General features: G+C 37.7%; 2 protein-coding genes across 9 annotated transcripts in view; both read left to right on the top strand.

Moving 5' to 3' along the window:
- The window catches only part of HOXB3 (homeobox B3), a 79,492-nt gene extending 71,378 nt beyond the window's left edge, over positions 1-8,114 (top strand). For 7 of the 8 annotated variants that reach the window (XM_089674349.1, XM_089674346.1, XM_089674347.1 and 4 more), the window contains 2 exons: positions 3,651-4,198; positions 6,111-8,114. In XM_089674349.1, coding sequence (XP_089530475.1) covers positions 3,769-4,198; positions 6,111-6,856 — 1,176 coding nt within the window. In that variant the 5' untranslated portion in view covers positions 3,651-3,768 and the 3' untranslated portion in view covers positions 6,857-8,114. Of the gene's footprint in view, positions 1-4; positions 162-3,650; positions 4,199-6,110 lie in introns of those variants that run through there. The other variant, XM_089674352.1, reaches the window with a different exon arrangement.
- Positions 8,115-8,259: 145 nt separating this feature from the next.
- HOXB2 (homeobox B2) lies at positions 8,260-15,268 on the top strand. Its single transcript, XM_089674354.1, has 2 exons — positions 8,260-12,195; positions 14,218-15,268. Exons 1-2 carry the CDS (start codon positions 11,832-11,834, stop codon positions 14,871-14,873), a joined length of 1,020 nt encoding a protein of 339 aa, XP_089530480.1. The 5' UTR covers positions 8,260-11,831; the 3' UTR covers positions 14,874-15,268.
- The last annotated feature ends 3,620 nt before the right edge of the window (positions 15,269-18,888 follow it).

The raw sequence follows: 18,888 nt of genomic DNA, 5'->3' as shown, positions 1-18,888 counted from the left end.
TAGCACGGATCTTCCTTTCCAGCTCTGCCTTCCTCAGCCTTTCTTCCCTCCGGGGCTCCCCCAATGCTGCCGCTCCCCAGGACCCGGCTGCCTATTGATCGGAGCTCGGACTGGGATCTATAGCATGTCTGCTGGAGGTTTGCTCGTCAGAGTCTGCTAAGGTAAGCTTGGACCCAAATAGTCTATCAGTGAATGGCGGAGTCTGTGTCCCAGTGATTTATGACCATATGACTGCAATCTCGGTTCAAGAAGAGTTCACAGCTGCCTTAAGCTCCCCTCCGCTCACACACACTTTCCATATTTCTTAGCTGCTCATTAAACATCTATTTACCGCAATCTGTTTAGCTGGAATCATCGGAAAACTACAAGGAGCACAAATTGTCGCAATTTTTTTTTTTTTGTGTCTGTCACAGGCAAGTCAAGGTGCGCGCAGCTTTCCAGCTATTGTCCTTAGCGTTGTCACCCCACACCTTGCTTTTATTTTCTTTTTTGTTGTTGCGTTGTTTATATTGATGTTTACCTTGTGTTCCTCAATACATCCGTTTCTTTTTTTTTCCTGTTAGTAAATAAGCCTTTCCTAACTGCATGATTTATTGCTGATTCTAAGACACCGACGTTGACATAAATAGTTAAAAAATAAATAAATCTTTTTTTTCGTTAGAGGATTTTATAGGAAGGATATATAACATGCTATAAAGTTCCATTCAGAAAAGGGACAGAGGGTTCACTTATTATTGTTTATGACACAATTCACATTCTTGGAGTGGAAAATATAAATTCAAAATTCACTTCTAAAATAAGAAAGATGGGGGGCAGTGTCAGCTAATTGGAACACCATAGCATTTAATATTTATTATTCAGGTAGAGAGGTTTTTTTTTAAACAATTCCTTGGAGTAAATAATTAGGACTTCGACAAAGATAAATGAGCGACATTTGTGACGTGTGGAGAGACGAGCTACAAAAGCTGCTCAGACCAGACTCCTCTCCTATCTGCCATTATTAGAGCTCTCCAAACATTTTATTATCTGCCAGGCAGGGGACACTACTCAGGTGGCCAAAATATGGGGGGGCAAAAAAAACAAGGCCCCATAGGATCCCAACAACAGGGTGCCCAGAATACTCTGCACTTGGGGTCTGTTCATTGCAAGACACACCGGTGGGGTTTATTTATTCAAGGGGGAAATATTTTTAATATGTATACATACTTTTTGCACATACACACACTATATATATATTTGTATATTGTATATATACCTACCTTTTGCACACAGACACACACACATTTGTTTATATAATGTTTATATATATACGTTTTTGTTGCACACACACTATGTATATTTATATTGTGTATATACATACTTTTTTGCACACACATTATATATATATTTATTTACATTGTTTATGTAAATTTTTTTTTGCATACACACACACACTATATATATATATATATATATATATGTATATATATATATCTTTATAGTGCATATACAAACTTTGTTACACACACACTATATACATTTCATTATAATGCATGCATACATACTTTTTTGCAGATACACTATGTACATTTTTTCATATTGCATATACACATGCTTTTTTTGCACACACACACTATATATATATTTCAATATATTGTATATATACATACTTTTTTGCACACACACTGTATATATTTCTTTATATTGTATATACACATGCTTTTCTTGCACACACACACTATATATATTTCATTATATTGTATATATACATACTTTTTTTGCACATACACCATATATATTTCTTTAGATTGCATATACACATGCTTTTTTGCGCACACACACTATATATATCTCATTATATTGTATAAATACATACTTTTTTGCACACACACTATATATATTTCTTTATATTGCATATACACATGCTTTTTTGCAGACACAAACACACACTATATAAATATTTCCTTGTAGTGCATATACAAACTTTGTTGCACACACACTGTATATATTTAAGTATATTGTATATATGCATACTTTTTTGGACACACTCTATATATATATATTTCTTTATAACCTCTGTATACATCATTTTTACACACACACACACACCAAACACACACTGTATATATTTCTTTATTGTATATATACATACTTTTTTTGCACACCCACTATATATATTTCTTTATATTATATATACATACTTTGTTGCACGCACACTATATATATTTCATCACAGTGTATATATACATATGTTTTTGCACACATACTATATAAATATCTTTATATTGTTTATATACGTGCTTTTTTTTGCAGACACATGCACTATATATATGTTTATATATATCTCCTTGTACTGTATATATACTTACTGTTTTGCACACACACACACATAATAAATAAATAATAATTAAAAATATAAAATAAATAAAAGATATATGAGTGTGTGTGTGTGTATATATCTTTATTGTGTGTGTGTATATATATATATATATGTGTATGTATAGATACTTTTTTGGGTCACACACTACACCACGCACACACACACACACACACACACATAAATATATATATATGGCACACAATTAAGCACCTGCATGTATGAGCAGTATAGCAATACATTAATAGATAGATAGATAGATAGATAGATAGATAGATAGATAGATAGATAGATAGATAAACATAGAGTATTACTCATAACACACACACTCATTAAAATATTAACACATATAAAATTACTGACACAACCATACTAATGCCATCCAAAAATATATATGCAGGCACACATCTATGTGTATGAACAGTGTAGCAAGGGATAGATAGGGAGATGGATAGACAGATGATAGATCACACACATATATATACATACAAATACATACTAATGTCATCCCATATATAATATACATTAGCATTTGTGTGTATGAGCCGTGTAGCAGGATAGATGGATGGAAGGGAATAATTCCATCCAATAATAATACCAGTAGAGAGTGTTTTCTTGTCTGGTGTAGAATATGAACCTTCACTGGATTTTTTTTAGTGAATATTAGCCATATATCTTCTCGAGCAAAGGAAATGAGGAGAGACCTGGAGCCCGAATGTTGGAATACACAAAGAGAATGCACTTGTGTCTTTCTAGCGATGCAGGATAAAAGGAATTGTGAGCTGTTTGAGGTCTCCCGGTTACTCGGTTGACCCTCATACATCATAGCTGTGGGCTCAGGACAGCAGCTATTATCCGGAATTCTTCTGCTCCGGCTGAACGCTCCGGGCTCAGGCTGCTCTGCCTGTTTTTCTGGTTTAGGAGTTTTATTCGGCAAACGAAAAAAAAGGGAGAGATAAAGAGACTGGGGAACTTTATTGTTTATAATTCACATATAGGAATGTATCTTCAGTCTATGCATATGGGATCACACATCATGTCTCCTCCTTTATCTAGAGGTGTGTATTAATAGTTCCTTTAAATACACATTTTTATTTTTTTTTACAATTCAGTAAATGCAATACAATGTTTGTTATTACCCATGAAATAAAATTAGCAACTATTTGTGAAATGTAGAATAAGTTGTCCATATATACACTTCCCTTTACATTCCTTATTTATATGCAGTGTTAGAGTTCTTTTTGATGTGACAATTCTAACAGTTGCTTGTTATGTTGTGTCTTTGATCTCCTAGGTTGCCTTCAGACAATACAAAGGATATCCGTGCCAGGTGACTGTGGGGTGCCAATGTTATTCTGTAAGGGTGGGGACACCCTCCGACTAGGTGACAATACATTTTGGGGATCCGGGAGATGCAGAAAGCATCCTACTATGACAACCCCAGTCTGTTTGGAGGCTACTCATACCAGGGAGGTGGTTTGGGTTATGAAGGGCCACAGCAGGCTTTTGCAGCTTCACCCCACCTCGACAATGACTTCCAGAGGTCTTCTTGCTCCCTGCAATCCCTGGGACACAATGGGCCACTGGCCAAACCGAAAAACCTAAATGGGAGCTGTATGCGTTCTAGTCTGTCTTCTGAGCACCACCAGCCCTCTTCTCTCTCCCCCCAAGAGAACCCCACTGTTACTCCCAATAACAATAGCAACAGTGCCCAGTCTGGAGCCAACAAGTCCTCCTTGGTGAAAACACAGGCCACCTGCAGTCCTGCCAGCAAACAAATCTTCCCATGGATGAAAGAGTCCAGGCAAAACTCCAAGCAGAAATCCAGTCCCCCCACCACAGGTACTGGATTCCTCATTCAATTACTGCTTTCTAGTATCAGTAACCCATGGTGTACTGTAGTGGTTCATTAATGTGTTCCATTATTATTATTATTATTATTATAATACAGGATTTATATAGCGCCAATAGTTTGCTCAGGGCTTTACAATATAAAGGGAGACAATACAGTTCAATACAAGAGGGATAGGAGGGCCCTGCTCCTTTTCCATGCACCAACATCTCTTATACTGCATGTTTATTGGTGAGCATTGGAATAAAGAATCAACTGGTTTAAGAAAATGCAACCTTGCAATTTATTTTCCAGGTGCAGTAGCCAACAGCATCCAACCAGATGCTTGTTTTGGGTTTAGATTGCTCAAAGACGATTGTCTTCTTCAGTGGTCTGTGTTTTGTAGTACATAACAACCATATGCAAAAAAATAGCTTGCCTTTCTGATATATTCTATGTCAGTGTTTTCAGCCTTATTCCTCAAGTACCCTGAACAGGCCATGTTTTGACAACTTCTTTTAGTTAAGATACCAGGCCATGAGGGAGATCCTGAAAAAATGATTTGTTGAGGGTCCGTGTTTCCCAGCCTCATTCCTTAAGTACCACCATCAGGCCATATTTTGGCGATTTCTTTAAAATAAAATATCAAGCCATGAGAGAGATCTTGAAAATATGATCTGTTGAGGGTCAGTGTTTTCCAGACTCATTCCTCAAGTACCACCATCAGACCATGTTTTGGGAATTTCCTTTAGGTAAAATACCAAGCCTCGAAGGAGATCCTGAAAACATGATCTGTTGAGGGTCAGCATTTCCCAACCTCATTCCTTAAGTATCACCATCAGGCCATATTTTGGGGATGTCCTTTAGATAAAATACCAAGTCACGAAGGAGATCTTGAAAACATGATCTGTTGAGGGTTAGCATTTACCAACTTCATTCTTCAAGTACCACCATCAGGCCATATTTTGGGAATGTTCTTTAAATAAAATACCAAGCCATGATTGAGATCCTTAAAACATGATCTGTTGAGGGTCAGTGTTTCCCAACCTCATTCCCCAAGTACCACCATCAGGCCATATCTTGGCACTTTCTTTAAAATATAATATCAAGCCATGAGGGAGATCTTGAAAACATGATCTGTTGAGGGTCGGTGTTTTCCAGACTCATTACTCAAGTACCACCATCAGGCCATGTTTTGGGAATTTCCTTTAGATAAAATACTAAGCCCTGAAGGAGATCCTTAAAACATGATCTGTTGAGGGTACTTTAAGACTGCACCAACGTATCACATATACTGCATATTTATTGGGGAGGACTTGAATAAGAAGTCAACTCCTTTAGGAAAATACAACTTGCAATTTATTTTACATGTGCTGTAGCCAATGGCATCCAACCAGATGCTTGCTTTTTAAGATTGCTCAAAGATGGTTATCCTCTTCAGTGGTCAATGCAAATAAAAAAATGCTCTTCTTTCCGTTATATTCTATGTCTGTGTTTCCCAGCCTCATTCCTCAACTACCCCCAACAGGCTATGTTTTGGCAATTTCTTTTAGATAAAATACCAAGCCATGAAGGAGATCCTAAAACCATAATATGTTGAGGGTACTTGAAGATTTGAAGACTGAGGTTGGGAACCATTCTTTTATGTAATACCTGAGGCAATTTTTTTCAACTGTGTTTTTATCTGTGCAGAAATAATAATTTAATCATAGATAAAAGGTCATGAAGCAACTGTCTACATTGCTTGATCAAATCTCCATAAACCAGGGCAGCTTTGGGGAGCAGAGCTCTTAATAAATGCCAGGCTTATGAAGTGCAGGCTAATGCAGGAAAGACCAGATAGAGGCGATGGCTAAGAGAATTTATTATGAAATCATGCTTTCAATTTCTGAGTGTAGTAATTATCTTTTATTTCATTTGAAGTGGCAGAGAGCTGCAGTGGTGACAAGAGCCCCCCGGGTTCTTCTGCCTCCAAGAGAGCACGCACGGCCTACACCAGCGCACAGCTTGTGGAACTGGAAAAAGAGTTTCACTTCAATCGCTATTTGTGTCGACCAAGGAGGGTGGAAATGGCAAATCTGCTGAACCTCAGTGAACGGCAGATTAAGATTTGGTTCCAGAACCGCAGGATGAAGTACAAGAAAGATCAAAAGGTAAAAGGGTTGTCTTCATCCTCTGGAGGACCTTCACCAACCAGCACTCCACCCCTGAGCATGCAGTCTTCTGCAGGCTTCTTGGGATCCATGCATTCAATGACTGCTAACTATGAGACCCCTTCACCACCTTCCTTTAATAACAAACCCCACCAAAATGCCTACTATCAGACCCCTGCAAAAGGTTGTCCTTCCCAGCAGAAGTATGGAAACACTGCTCCAGAATATGACCATCATGGCCTACAAGGAAATGGGAGTAGTTATGTATCTCCTAATATGCAAGGGAGCCCAGTGTATGTTGGGGGGAACTATGTGGATTCAGTGTCAGCACAAGGCCCTTCTCTGTATGGTCTGAACCACCTTGCACACCAGACCAACAATATGGACTACAGTGGAGCTCCACCCATTCCAACCAACCAGCATCATGCACCTTGTGAATCTCATCCAACCTACACAGAGCTCTCTTCACATCATCAGGGAAGGATCCAAGAAGCCCCTAAACTGACCCATTTGTGAAGAAGAAATCAGCATTACCTAGAAAAGAAATATGTTGGCAGACTGAGGGGCACTGAGCTAAGGCACTGCCTCAGAACATAAAGAAGCATTTGTGTTGATGTTTTTTTTTTTTTTAATTTGTTTTAATTTGTTGTATTTTATTACAAACTGATGGTATTACAGGATTCTTGCTGCACTGTAATTTAAACCCGTCTTATCAACACAAGTGCTTCTCAGGGCTGTATTTTTGGCTGTAGAGGTACCTGTTATTATCTTAAATGGTATATAATAGGCTCATAAGATTGACATTTATTACATCACCAATCCAGTTGAAAAGCCTTCTAGTTGACAAATAAAGTACCACAATAAGATAATAGCCACTTCTAAGTCTTCTGTAGGATTTGATATTTATTAAAGTCCCAGCCCAGTGGTTACAGGCAAAAATGTATGCACAAAGTTGATCTCAACTGTGTTTATTTTATTTGAATGTGATCTGTACATTAAACTAGCATATGAGAACTGTTATATTGCTGTGGTAGGTGCCTAGGCATTAAGATAAAGGGGGTTGCTGACTACATTTTCTAGATAATTGCCATTGATGTCACTTCTCTGTGAAGGTTAGGCACCTGAGTAATCTTTGCTCTTTCGTCTTAACATGAATACAGGGTATATAGTATAGGATCTACTATACTAGGAGATGTCTACTCACCAATCTAAGCACAGTGAATTCTGCTCAGTGTTTGCTAAGCTACCTGTGTGGACATCTCTCTTGCACTTCGAGTTTACAAAGGGTGAGAGCAGCCTAGGGCCCAACTCACTCAAACCTGGAGCCTTCCAGGCTTGTGTGGTCATGTGTAGAGTTTATTTATTAATGCTGCTTATGGAAGCCGGTTGAAACAATTATTTTTTTTCCTTTTTGTATTATTTATCCAGCATATTAACGTATTTATGATAATTAAGGAAATTGTACTTTTTTGGTATTTTCTTGTTCTAAAGTTTGTGTTTCCCTGTCATTGTACAATAATGCCTATTTAATTCTAGTATTTTAGGAAAAAAAATTGTTAGTTTGTTTTCTTGTAATAATGGATAATGTAACTAGTCCTACTGGAGGTATGGGAAAACCCATCCAACAGTTATTGTCTAGCCATGAATAGGGAGGCTGCACAACACCCTCTGGAGATCTCTTTGTTCCTTGTAGGTCATTTTCCTTTTTTTATTTTCTTTTTTAAGTTGTCTGTTGGAAAAAAAAATCATGGAATAAACTTTGTGTTATAAAACATTCCTGTTGTATTAGTGTAGTTGTGGGGACAAGAGTTGGATCACTCCTCACCAGCCAGCTTGCTTTAATTCTAGATGTGTTTGTACTGAAGAATGTCAATATTTGCTCTTAATTATTAAGCTGCCTGTATGGAATCACTGCAGGTTGGTCTGTTTTTTGTATGCCCAGGATTGTACAAAGAACCCCCAGAATCATGTCTACTGCTGGCTATGTATCTGAGTAAATGTTCTGCTTGTTTGAATATTCTCCAGTAAATTACAAACACAAGGAAAGAGAAATGAGAGAGCAGATAGCTACAAATTACACAATCCAGTAGCTTAGAGGGGAAAGAAATGCCAAAGATACATGTGTAAATTACTAAAGGTAATACACTTTTAGCCAGCCTGTTTCATCTTCAGTGGCCTAATCAGGATACATGGATGACTGTATTTTTATTATATTTTATATTTTTTTTACTATAGATTATTAATAGAAATATTTTACAAAATATTATTATCAGTTTACTAAATAATAACAATTTATATTATTATTATTTTATAATCCTCAACCTGTTTACAAGAAAAGTCAGTTTCACAAGACTGGCCTACTTGTTCTTCAGTAAAGCTTCCTTGAAGAGTAAAAAAAAAACGTTAAATTGCTTAATGGGTATCATCCACTTACCTGTACTAGAAAGTACTTTCTTTTTTAAATTTAAGGGCATTTGTAATATCACACAGTGAAACAACCTTTTAAAAACAAACTCATAGAACAGAGGAAAGCACAGAACAGGGTTGACTCAAAAATCTGTTTTTATTATTTGCTCCATGGAACTGCAGGCCCAGATGGGTTAAAAAGGAATAAGGTAGTAGTTGAGGCCCGTGACATGCATTCAGTGACATTCTGGAGTGACAATGGAAATAAGGACAGTAAAAAAAAAATAACGAAAAAAAGGATGCAGATCCAGAGAGACACATGCCTATGTAAAGTGAAAGGAAAGAAAAAAAGAAAGAAAGTGAGGGTTATACATTACAAAGAAGCTCTATGAGATGGATTCACAAAGGGTTAAAGGGGAGGGCTTAAGGAAAAAGATATCCCTTTCTCCTCTTGAAATGACTGCATCCAATGTGCAAAATACATTTAAGCAACATAAATAACATACAGTGAGACAAGAGTATTTATAGCATATAAAACGTTTAATTAGTATCAGTGTGAAACATAAGATCAAAGCTCATTCATTTAAAATCTGAACAAATTATCATGTTTGTTTAAAATAAAAAATGTGTACACTCTGCCATATACCAAAACAAAAAAAAAAGATCTAATAGCTCTTGCTTGCTTCAGAACTCATTAAACCCGTGTCATCTGCAATCCTCAAGCTGTACAGACACACACAAGAGTCTGTACATTAAATTACATCTATTTGCTCCTGGCTATGTTATAAAAGAACATTGGAATAAGCAGCATTGCACAGGAGAACCCCAGGAGCACATACAGAAGCTGTGTCTATGAGAAGTGCAGTCTACAATAGAACAAGACGCCATCTTTTTCTGTTCAGAAAATGGCGAGTTATGGAGGAAGTCAGGCAGATGGTTTAGTTCAGCTTTGTTTTCACAAAACCTTTCATCTGCAAGAATTACCAAATCCTGATCTATCTCCATGGGAGAAATCTATCTATTAGGAAGATTTTCATTAGGCTGAATGAACAAAGCTTCAGCATCAGAATAAATGTCTTTATTTTATAGCCTTGTTGCTGTTATTTTTACATTTTTGTCATTTTTTTCTATACGAGTCCTTTTTATATTTCTATAATTAAAAATTCAAAAACTATCATATATTAAACAACACAATATCTCTATATTGGAACGAAAGGCAGAGAGAAAGAAAGAAAGCATGAAAGAGAGAAAGAAAACAGAGGAAGGAAGGATGAAAGAAAGAGAGAGAGAAAGAAAGAAAGAAAGAAAGAAAGAAAGAAAGAAAGAAAGAAAGAAAGAAAGAAAGAAAGAAAGAAAGAAAGAAAAAAAGATAGCAAAAATGAAGGAAGAGAGGGTTAGAAAGAGAATGAGAGAGATGAAGAAAGGTGTAAATATATAGAGAGAAAGCGAGTGAGAGAAAGAAAGAAGAAATAAAGATAAAGACTTATTCTCATAAATGTAGAAGTTTCATATAATAAATAAATGAATCAATAAATCTTCACACAGCAATCATGTGCAGATGAAATAAGTAACCAGAAATCTGCTCTTCACATGGTTAGCTAACTGAAGAGAAAAGTAATTAAATTTATTGTGTGAAGATTCTCAATTTCTTTATTAACAATATCATTATATACAGAATCTTCTTTATTAACAAGCTAATTAAAAAATAAATAAATAATAATAAATAAATAAACTATAAACAGATGTGCATAGTGAACAGGCAGACCTATACATACATATATGCATACATAAATATATAAATAAAAAAGGTATCTTTCCCTTCTTGCTGCCTTTGCTGGCTACACACTGCCATTAACCCTTCATATCTATGTATCATCTCTTACCTCACATTTTAAGTAACACCAAATGGAATAAACAGGCTGCCAGCCCCCCCCCACACACACACACCCCCAAAACGAATGCAAAAAAAAAAAATCCATGGCATTTTCCTCTAGGTTCTGTAGCAGAAAAAAAATCCAGGAGGCCAAGGTCTTCTATCTCTTGCTCTGCAGTGAAAAAAAGGAAATATCGTTTGATAACCATTAGCAAAATATGTACAGCAATAAAGCTCTTGGAGTAAAGAAAGATGTCCTCTGTGGTGACAATGTGAGTGTCCAGGTCCCAGCAAGCCCTCTTCTTTTTGTCCCCTCTCCTCCTCACTGATCATGGCTGGGACTGTGCCTTGCTCTACACCCACCACCCACGCAGATTTTTATCAGACAAAAGTTTCCACGAGCAGCCCAGCAGCTTGCTGATCACAACCCCCAGCCACTTGGAAGGAGTCAGGATTTCTGGTGACTTTTCTGCCCCAGTTTTACTGCTGGAGTCTGGACACATTATTACCCGTTTGTGGAGTCCTCGGTTTCCCATAGTCATAAAGGGAGGAATTCTCAGCTGACACTGCCCCTCCACCCCAGAGATTGATCACTCTCCTCTTGTGATGTGGCTCAGGAATCATCCCTGTTACTCAGCAGCCTCTCCATAAGGATTTATTCTGGAGTTTCACTAAGTGATCCTGGAAAGCACAACTGGGCTGCAGATGACCTCCAATGTCATCTTCTGTGATCATGGATGGAGTACCTTCTCTCTCCCTATTAAACCTTCCTAAATGGTGCCTATTCTGCTTCCCAGCTGCTTCTGCTTTGGTCATCCTCTGTAATCATGGCTGGAGTACATTCTCTCTCCCCATCCTAAATGGTGCCTATCCTGGTTTACTCATTGCCTCTGCTTTGGTCATCCTCAGTACCGCTTTCTCTTGATCTATACATTGCCAACTAGTACATGCAGCATTTTTTTGGGAAGCCCCCCCATACATTTATAGGAATTAATTCGCATTGATAATGCACTCTTTTTCAGCAGGCCTGCTGTCCCCATTGGTCAGCCGCAGTCACGTGACCAGGAATTGGCTGCAAGTCGCCCAGTCTTCAGTTTAATACATCAGGGTCCCCATACGCCTGATTTATCAGCAATATACAATAATAGGGCCTCGGGATTATTGGGATCCTAATATTTCCTTTTCCCACCCCTAGGCTGGCCCGGGGAAGCCATGAATTTTGAATTTGAGAGGGAGATCGGGTTCATCAACAGCCAGCCATCGCTAGCAGAGTGCCTGACGTCCTTCCCTGCTGTCCTGGAGACATTTCAAACTTCATCAATCAAGGACTCGACATTAATTCCTCCTCCTTTTGAGCAAACCATCCCCAGCTTGAATCCGGGCTCCGGTGGCCAGCCGAGGACTAGGAGCCAAAAACGGACAGATAATGGCCTGCTCCAGCAGTCTAGCCATCAGCCTGGCCATTTGGCTACTGAGTTCCCCTGGATGAAGGAAAAAAAATCAGGCAAGAAGAGCAACCAAGGATCCCCACCAGCTCCCCTCTCAACGCCTGAGTCTGCAGGGGGGTCACCAGCAGGTCTGTCTTGGGGTCCATCACTCATGGATCATGGGTCCATCATTTGATTTTAATAATGATATCAAGCTCTGTGTTCCTATTGTTTCTGTATCTTGGTCGGTTCATGGGCACATCCTTTTATTTCAATAATATTAGTGTGTTTGTATTGTTCCTGGATCATGGTGGGTTCAGGAGTCTCTCGTTTTATTTAATAATCATGAAGTCAACGTTTTCTTATTGTTTCTGGATCTTGGTGGGTTCAAGAGTTCTTCGTTTTATTTTAATAATATTAAAGTGTTCCTGGATCTTGGTGGGTTCATCCTTTTATTTCAATAGTATTAGTGTGTTCTTATTGTTCCTGGATCTTGATGGGTCCATCCTTTTATTTCAATAGTATTAGTGTGTTCTTATTGTTCCTGGATCTTGGTAGGTCCATCCTTTTATTTCAATAGTATTAGTGTGTTCTTATTGTTCCTGGATCTTGGTGGGTTCATGGGTCCAACCTTTCAATAATATTAGTGTGTTCTTATTGTTCCTGGATCTTGGTGGGTTCATCCTTTTATTTCAATAGTAATAGTGTGCTCTTATTGTTCCTGGATCTTGGTGGGTTCATGGGTCCAACCTTTCAATAATATTAGTGTGTTCTTATTGTTCCTGGATCTTGGTGGGTTCATCCTTTTATTTCAATAGTAATAGTGTGTTCTTATTGTTCCTGGATCTTGGTGGGTTTATCCTTTTATTTCAATAGTAATAGTGTGCTCTTATTGTTCCTGGATCTTGGAGGGTTCATGGGTCCAACCTTTCAATAATATTAGTTTGTTCTTATTGTTCCTGGATCTTGGTGGGTTCATGAGTCCATTTTATTTTAATAATATTAGTGTGTTTTTATTGTTCCTGGATTTTGCTGGGTTCATTTGTCCTTCATTTTATTTGAATAATTTTAGTGTGTTCTTATTGTTCCTGGATCTTGGTGGGTTCATGGGTTTTTCCTTTTGTTTGAGTAATTTTAGTGTGTTCTTGTTGTTCCTGGATCTTGGTGGGTTCATGGGTCCTTCGTTTTGATTGTAATAATGATATAGTCGACTGTGGTCTTATAATTCTTGGATCTTGGTGGGTTCATATGTCCATCATTTTATTTTAATAATGATAATCGTCCCTGTGTTCTTATTGTTCCTGGATCTTGGTGGGTTCATGAGTCCTTCATTTTATTTCAACAATATTAGTTAATGTGTTCTTATTGTTCCTGGTTCTTGGTGGGTTTACGAGTCCTGCGTTGTATTTCAATAATTATATAGTCAATGTTTTCTTATTGTTCCTGGATCTTGCTGGGTCCATGATACCTTCATTTTATTTCCATAATTATATAGTCAATGTGTTGTTATTGTTCCTGGATCTTGGTGGGTTCATAAGTCCATCGTTTTATTTTAACAATGATAGTGTTCTTATAGTTCTTGGATCTTGGGGAGGTTCATTAGTCTATAATTTCATTTTAATAATGATATTAGTCTCTGTGTTCCTATTGTTCCTGGATCTTGGTGGGTTCGTGGATCCATCATTTTAATTTTAATAACGATATTAGTCAATTTATCCTTGAATCTTTGAGGGGTTTAGGAGGCCATCGTTTTATTTTAAAAATGATAATGTCCTTAATGATTCTGGATCCTTGAAATCACAGTAGAGAGAAGGACATAGCAGTGGTGCATTGTTCCTGCATGCAATGTACTGCTGTAAAGGGGGTATCTTTTTTTGGCAGGAAGGAATATGGGGGTGGTGGGTGTTCACATTTCTGATAAAATAAATGGCAGCCAGATAAAAGTAACAGGTTAACCTGCTCGGGATTATTTATGACTATTCTGATCTGTGTCACAATACGATTTGTAATCTAGTTTCCTGGCTAAATTTAACCCTGATGCTGCCATAGGCGTCCATGCAGCATTGCAATCCTCACTGTTGATTGCCCTCCAGCAGCAGAAGGGTTAATTAGTTAGCTAAAGAAATGGCTGTGTGTGAGTAGATTTATAACGTAAGCAATTGCTTTTCCAGAACCGACAGGAATCCAGGACGCCAACAGCAGCTCTAGGAGGCTGAGGACAGCCTACACCAACACCCAACTGCTGGAGCTGGAGAAGGAATTCCACTTCAATAAGTACCTCTGCAGACCCAGGCGAGTGGAGATTGCTGCTCTGCTAGATCTCACAGAGAGACAGGTCAAAGTTTGGTTCCAGAACCGCAGGATGAAGCACAAGAGACAGACGCAACAAAAAGACCAACAGGATGGGGACTTGAGTTTCTCCAACTTAGAAGACTGCGACCCCATAGAGGATGGAGATGAGAGCCCAGCCTACCACCAAGGAGTAGATGCCAATGACTCTTTGAGGGAGTCAGACCCATACAAGCCTGAGACTCCCAAGTTGCCCATCAGTCAACAGCTTCCTTCAGGCAAGGAATCCACATCCAGAAGCCCCCTCTACCCAACACCCACCAGTGAGACTGATCCCAGTGCAGAGGTGGGTAGCATGGACAATGTCCTCTCTGAAAGCCAGGACAATTTATTGTCAGAGCTGACTTTATTCCCGTCAGACTCCTGCCTACACATTTCAGATGGTTCCCTCAATAGTCCTGTTCACTTCTCCCAAGAAGATCTCGACTTTCTCACTAGCACACTTTGCAGCAAGGATCTCCACACTTTAGATTTTTAATAGCCGCATTTTCTCATTATTTTTCTTGCAGAGTATTCACCTCCAGCGTGCGAGGGTATTATTTATACTATTTATTATATTTATTGATCCACCGCCAGCTATTAAATTAAATTCATGTTTTTTTTGTACTTTAATTGTCGATTAGAACCATTCAGGGGGAGCAACAAATCAGTTGATTTGAAGATTATTTTAGCGATGTCTCAGGAATCAAAAATGTTCGTTTAGATTTAGGTACATATTATAAGTCTTATGTTATATATATTTTTTATTTTCTCAGTGTTTCCTTTCAATTTATTAATTATTTGATAATAATTTATTGGTCCTTATTTTCACAAAGTTGTCTTTATAATAATTCGTGTGCAAAATTTTACCATGTTAATAAAAATTAAAATCTGGTCCAGCTTTTTATTAATGCTTCGATCATATCTGCTTTGTTGTTTTTGTTTTTTTTTTTATAAAATTGAAAACCACTAATCTGGATATCTAATACACATGATCGTTGTATTTTTTTTTTTAGAAGATTTAAAACCACCAATCTGGATATAGTTAATACGTTGTATCGTTGCATCGCTGTGTATTTTTTTTTCGAGGCCGTGCAAAACACATTTAGGTGAACAGAAAGCCTGATCCTTGGATTTTTTTTCTTTTCTTAGTATTCTGACATGAGAATGTTCACAACACATAATAGAATGTAAAAATATAGCATAAATGATCCTTGATTTTTTTTTTAAATAAATTGTGACGTAAGACTGTGCAAAATAAATTTTTATCAAGTATATAGAATACATGATCCTTGGATTTTTTAAATTAAATTCTTACATACGAGACATTTTGGAATCTAAGTATATAGAATGCATAATCATTGGATTTTTTTGTAATTAAATTTTAACACAAGAATGTGCAAAACACATACTATAATTTACAAATACACAGAATACATGATCCTTATATATTTTTTATTTAAATATTGACATGAGAAGATACAAAACACATAATAAAAGTTAAGAATATAAAATATATGATTTTTGGCTTAAAATAAATTCTGACATGATAATGTGCAAAACACATATTAGAATCTAGGTACATAGAATGTACGATCTTTTTCTTTTTTTACTTTAAGATTGAATTCTGGCATAAGAAAGTATAAAACACGTATTCGAATTTAAGTATATAGAATACATGATGCATGGATTTTTAAAAATTAATTTCGGATATGAGAATGAGAAAAACACATTTTAGAACCTAAATAAAGAGAATGCATGATCGTTATATTTTTATAAATTACATTGTGATATGAGAACGTGCAAAAAAATTTTTAGAGTAAGAATAAATACAATTAAAAAAAAATAATGAATAGTAATAAGAAAAGAAAACTAAATTGAAATAAAGATAAAATAATCTTACTGCTGCCTACAGGGAAGTAATATATTTTGTTTTTATTTTGAAGTCTGAGTTCAGAACAGGGCAGACTTTTTTTTTTCTCTGCTTGTTTGTATAACTGAAGGTTGTCATACTAATTGCTACAAAGAAAATCTAATTCTCAATTGCATGCAACAATGTAACATTTCACAGATACACTTTTTGCAAGAGAAGAATGTAAATGCATGTAGGCATTGGAAGCTCTGATGTTGCCTTTGAACATATGGAGAATATTAGTGTGTTTGGACCCAGCAGGAGGAGAAGGCATTTCATAAGGGCCCTCAAAATGGCGCTGCTAGAAGAGGAGAGACAATGAGATCTGCCATGCACACACCCACACACAGCCCCAGCACAGATCTGCTAAACAGACACAGAAAAGAAAAAAAAAATCAAGGCTTTTTTGTCATAAAAGTCAAAGCCTAGCCAAATAGAGGAGCAGCGCAGGATGGGAAGTTTGTCTTATTGGGGACGTTTATCAGTCAAGGGGGACATTCTCCTTTCTTTAGAGGGTCCAGCTTAGTCGGTGTGGGATACATTGTAAACCAGAATCTACACAACATCTGTGCATCAAATATTAATAGCCTGCAAATTCCCCCCCTGAGACCCATTTTATGGTCCGGATATACACAAGTCTCATGTAAAATGTTTATATTATGGAGGAATTGGGGCATTCGGATCTATTCAGATCTCACATAAATTATATTGATGGATTTAACTCCGATGTGCATATATCATGGAGCTCAGCTGGTTACATTACCAGGCCTGCATTGGAAAACTGGAGCTTTGTTAACCACTCAGCAACCTGCCCAGCCTTTACCTTCAATGTTTGATGGAGAAATCAGAGCTGGGAAAGCATGTGTTGTATAGGCTCCCTGTGAGCTGATTTCTAGCTCCTAAATAACCGAAAAGAAAAATATGTTGTTAGCTCACCATACATATTAAAATGTTTGTGCAATTAAAATGTTATTAAATCCACAACAGTAAAATCAGTTTGTATATGCATTAAAGCATGCTTGATATACTCACTGTGAAACCTAAGGGGTTAATCCTCTGCATTGTGTAAAAATGCTGTTTGATCTTGCCTTCTCTGATTCTCCCCTTCTTCCACATGTCCCCCCCTCTTATCCCCTGATACCACATATTGTGTGGAGACACTGCACATGCTCAGTTTGGTGTATATTGCTAGAGAGTTTTTTTTCTTGGGTGAGTGCATGTAATCAGCACAGGGCCAATCAGCACTGTCCAGACAGAGGGTCAGAGGTTCTGCATCCAAATCCTAGAGCAAAATGCAAACTCCTACAAGCTTTAACCAGTGCTCTGCTGGACACTGAGAGAAGTCACAAGACTGCTCTAACTGCTGATGAGAAAAGGTATTTAGCAGTTTATATTTACTTTAATAAATGCATTTCCATGTTCTGTGTACTGTGGGAGACCAGATATAGTGAATGAAGGGTCCTGGGTTTAGTAACACTTTAACTATTCATGTACCAAAAACTATGTGTTGATTTACTAAAGGCAAATTTACTGTGTACTTTGTAAGTGCAGTGGCATTTTGTATGGGCAGTTACTCCAGAGCTTAGTAAATGGGGGGAAGTGCTGATGACTTCCATCATCCAATCATGTGCAAGTAAAAATGTCAGGGAAGTGCTGATGACTTCCATCATCCAATCATGTGCAAGTAAAAATGCCGGAGAAGTGCTGATGACTTCCATCATCCAATCATGTGCAAGTAAAAATGCTGGGGAAGTGCTGATGACTTCCATCATCCAATCATGTGCAAGTAAAAATGCCGGGGAAGTGCTGATGACTTCCATCATCCAATCACGTGCAAGTAAAAATGTCAGGAAGTGCTGATGACTTCCATCATCCATTCATATGCAAGCAAAAATGCTGGGGAAGTGCTGACGACTTCCATCATCCAATCATGTGCAAGTAAATATTCCGGGGAAGTGCTGATGACTTCCATCATCCAATCATGGGCATGCAAAAATGCCGGGGAAGTGCTGATGACTTCCATCATCCAATCATGTGCAAGTAAAAATGTCAGGAAGTGCTGATGACTTCCATCATCCAATCATGTGCAAGTAAAAATGTCAGGAAGTGCTGATGACTTCCATCATCCATTCATATGCAAGCAAAAATGCTGGGGAAGTGCTGATGACTTCCATCATCCAATCATGTGCAAGTAAATATGCCGGGGAAGTGCTGATAACTTCCATCATCCAATCATGGGCAAGCAAAAATGCCGGGGAAGTGCTGATGACTTCCATCATCCAATCATGTGCAAGTAAAAATGTCAGGAAGTGCTGATGACTTCCATCATCCATTCATGTGCAAGCAAAAATGGCGGGGAAGTACTGATGACTTCCATCATCCAATCATGGGCAAGCAAAAATGCCGGGGAAGTGCTGACGACTTCCATCATTCAATCATGGGCAAGCAAAAATGCCGGGGAAGTGCTGACGACTATCATCATCCAATCATGTGCAAGTAAATATGCCAGGGAAGTGCTGATGACTTCCATCATCCAATCATGGGCAAGCAAAAATGTTGGGGAAGTGCTGATGATTTCCATCATCCAATCATGTGCGAGCAA

This window comes from Staurois parvus, unplaced genomic scaffold, assembly GCF_062004578.1.
Source record: "Staurois parvus isolate SC_StPar_1 unplaced genomic scaffold, SC_StPar_1.0 ptg000151l, whole genome shotgun sequence".
Lineage (NCBI taxonomy): Eukaryota > Metazoa > Chordata > Amphibia > Anura > Ranidae > Staurois > Staurois parvus.
Note: the sequence above shows the minus strand (reverse complement) of the source record. Positions and strands in the feature narration are given on the sequence as shown.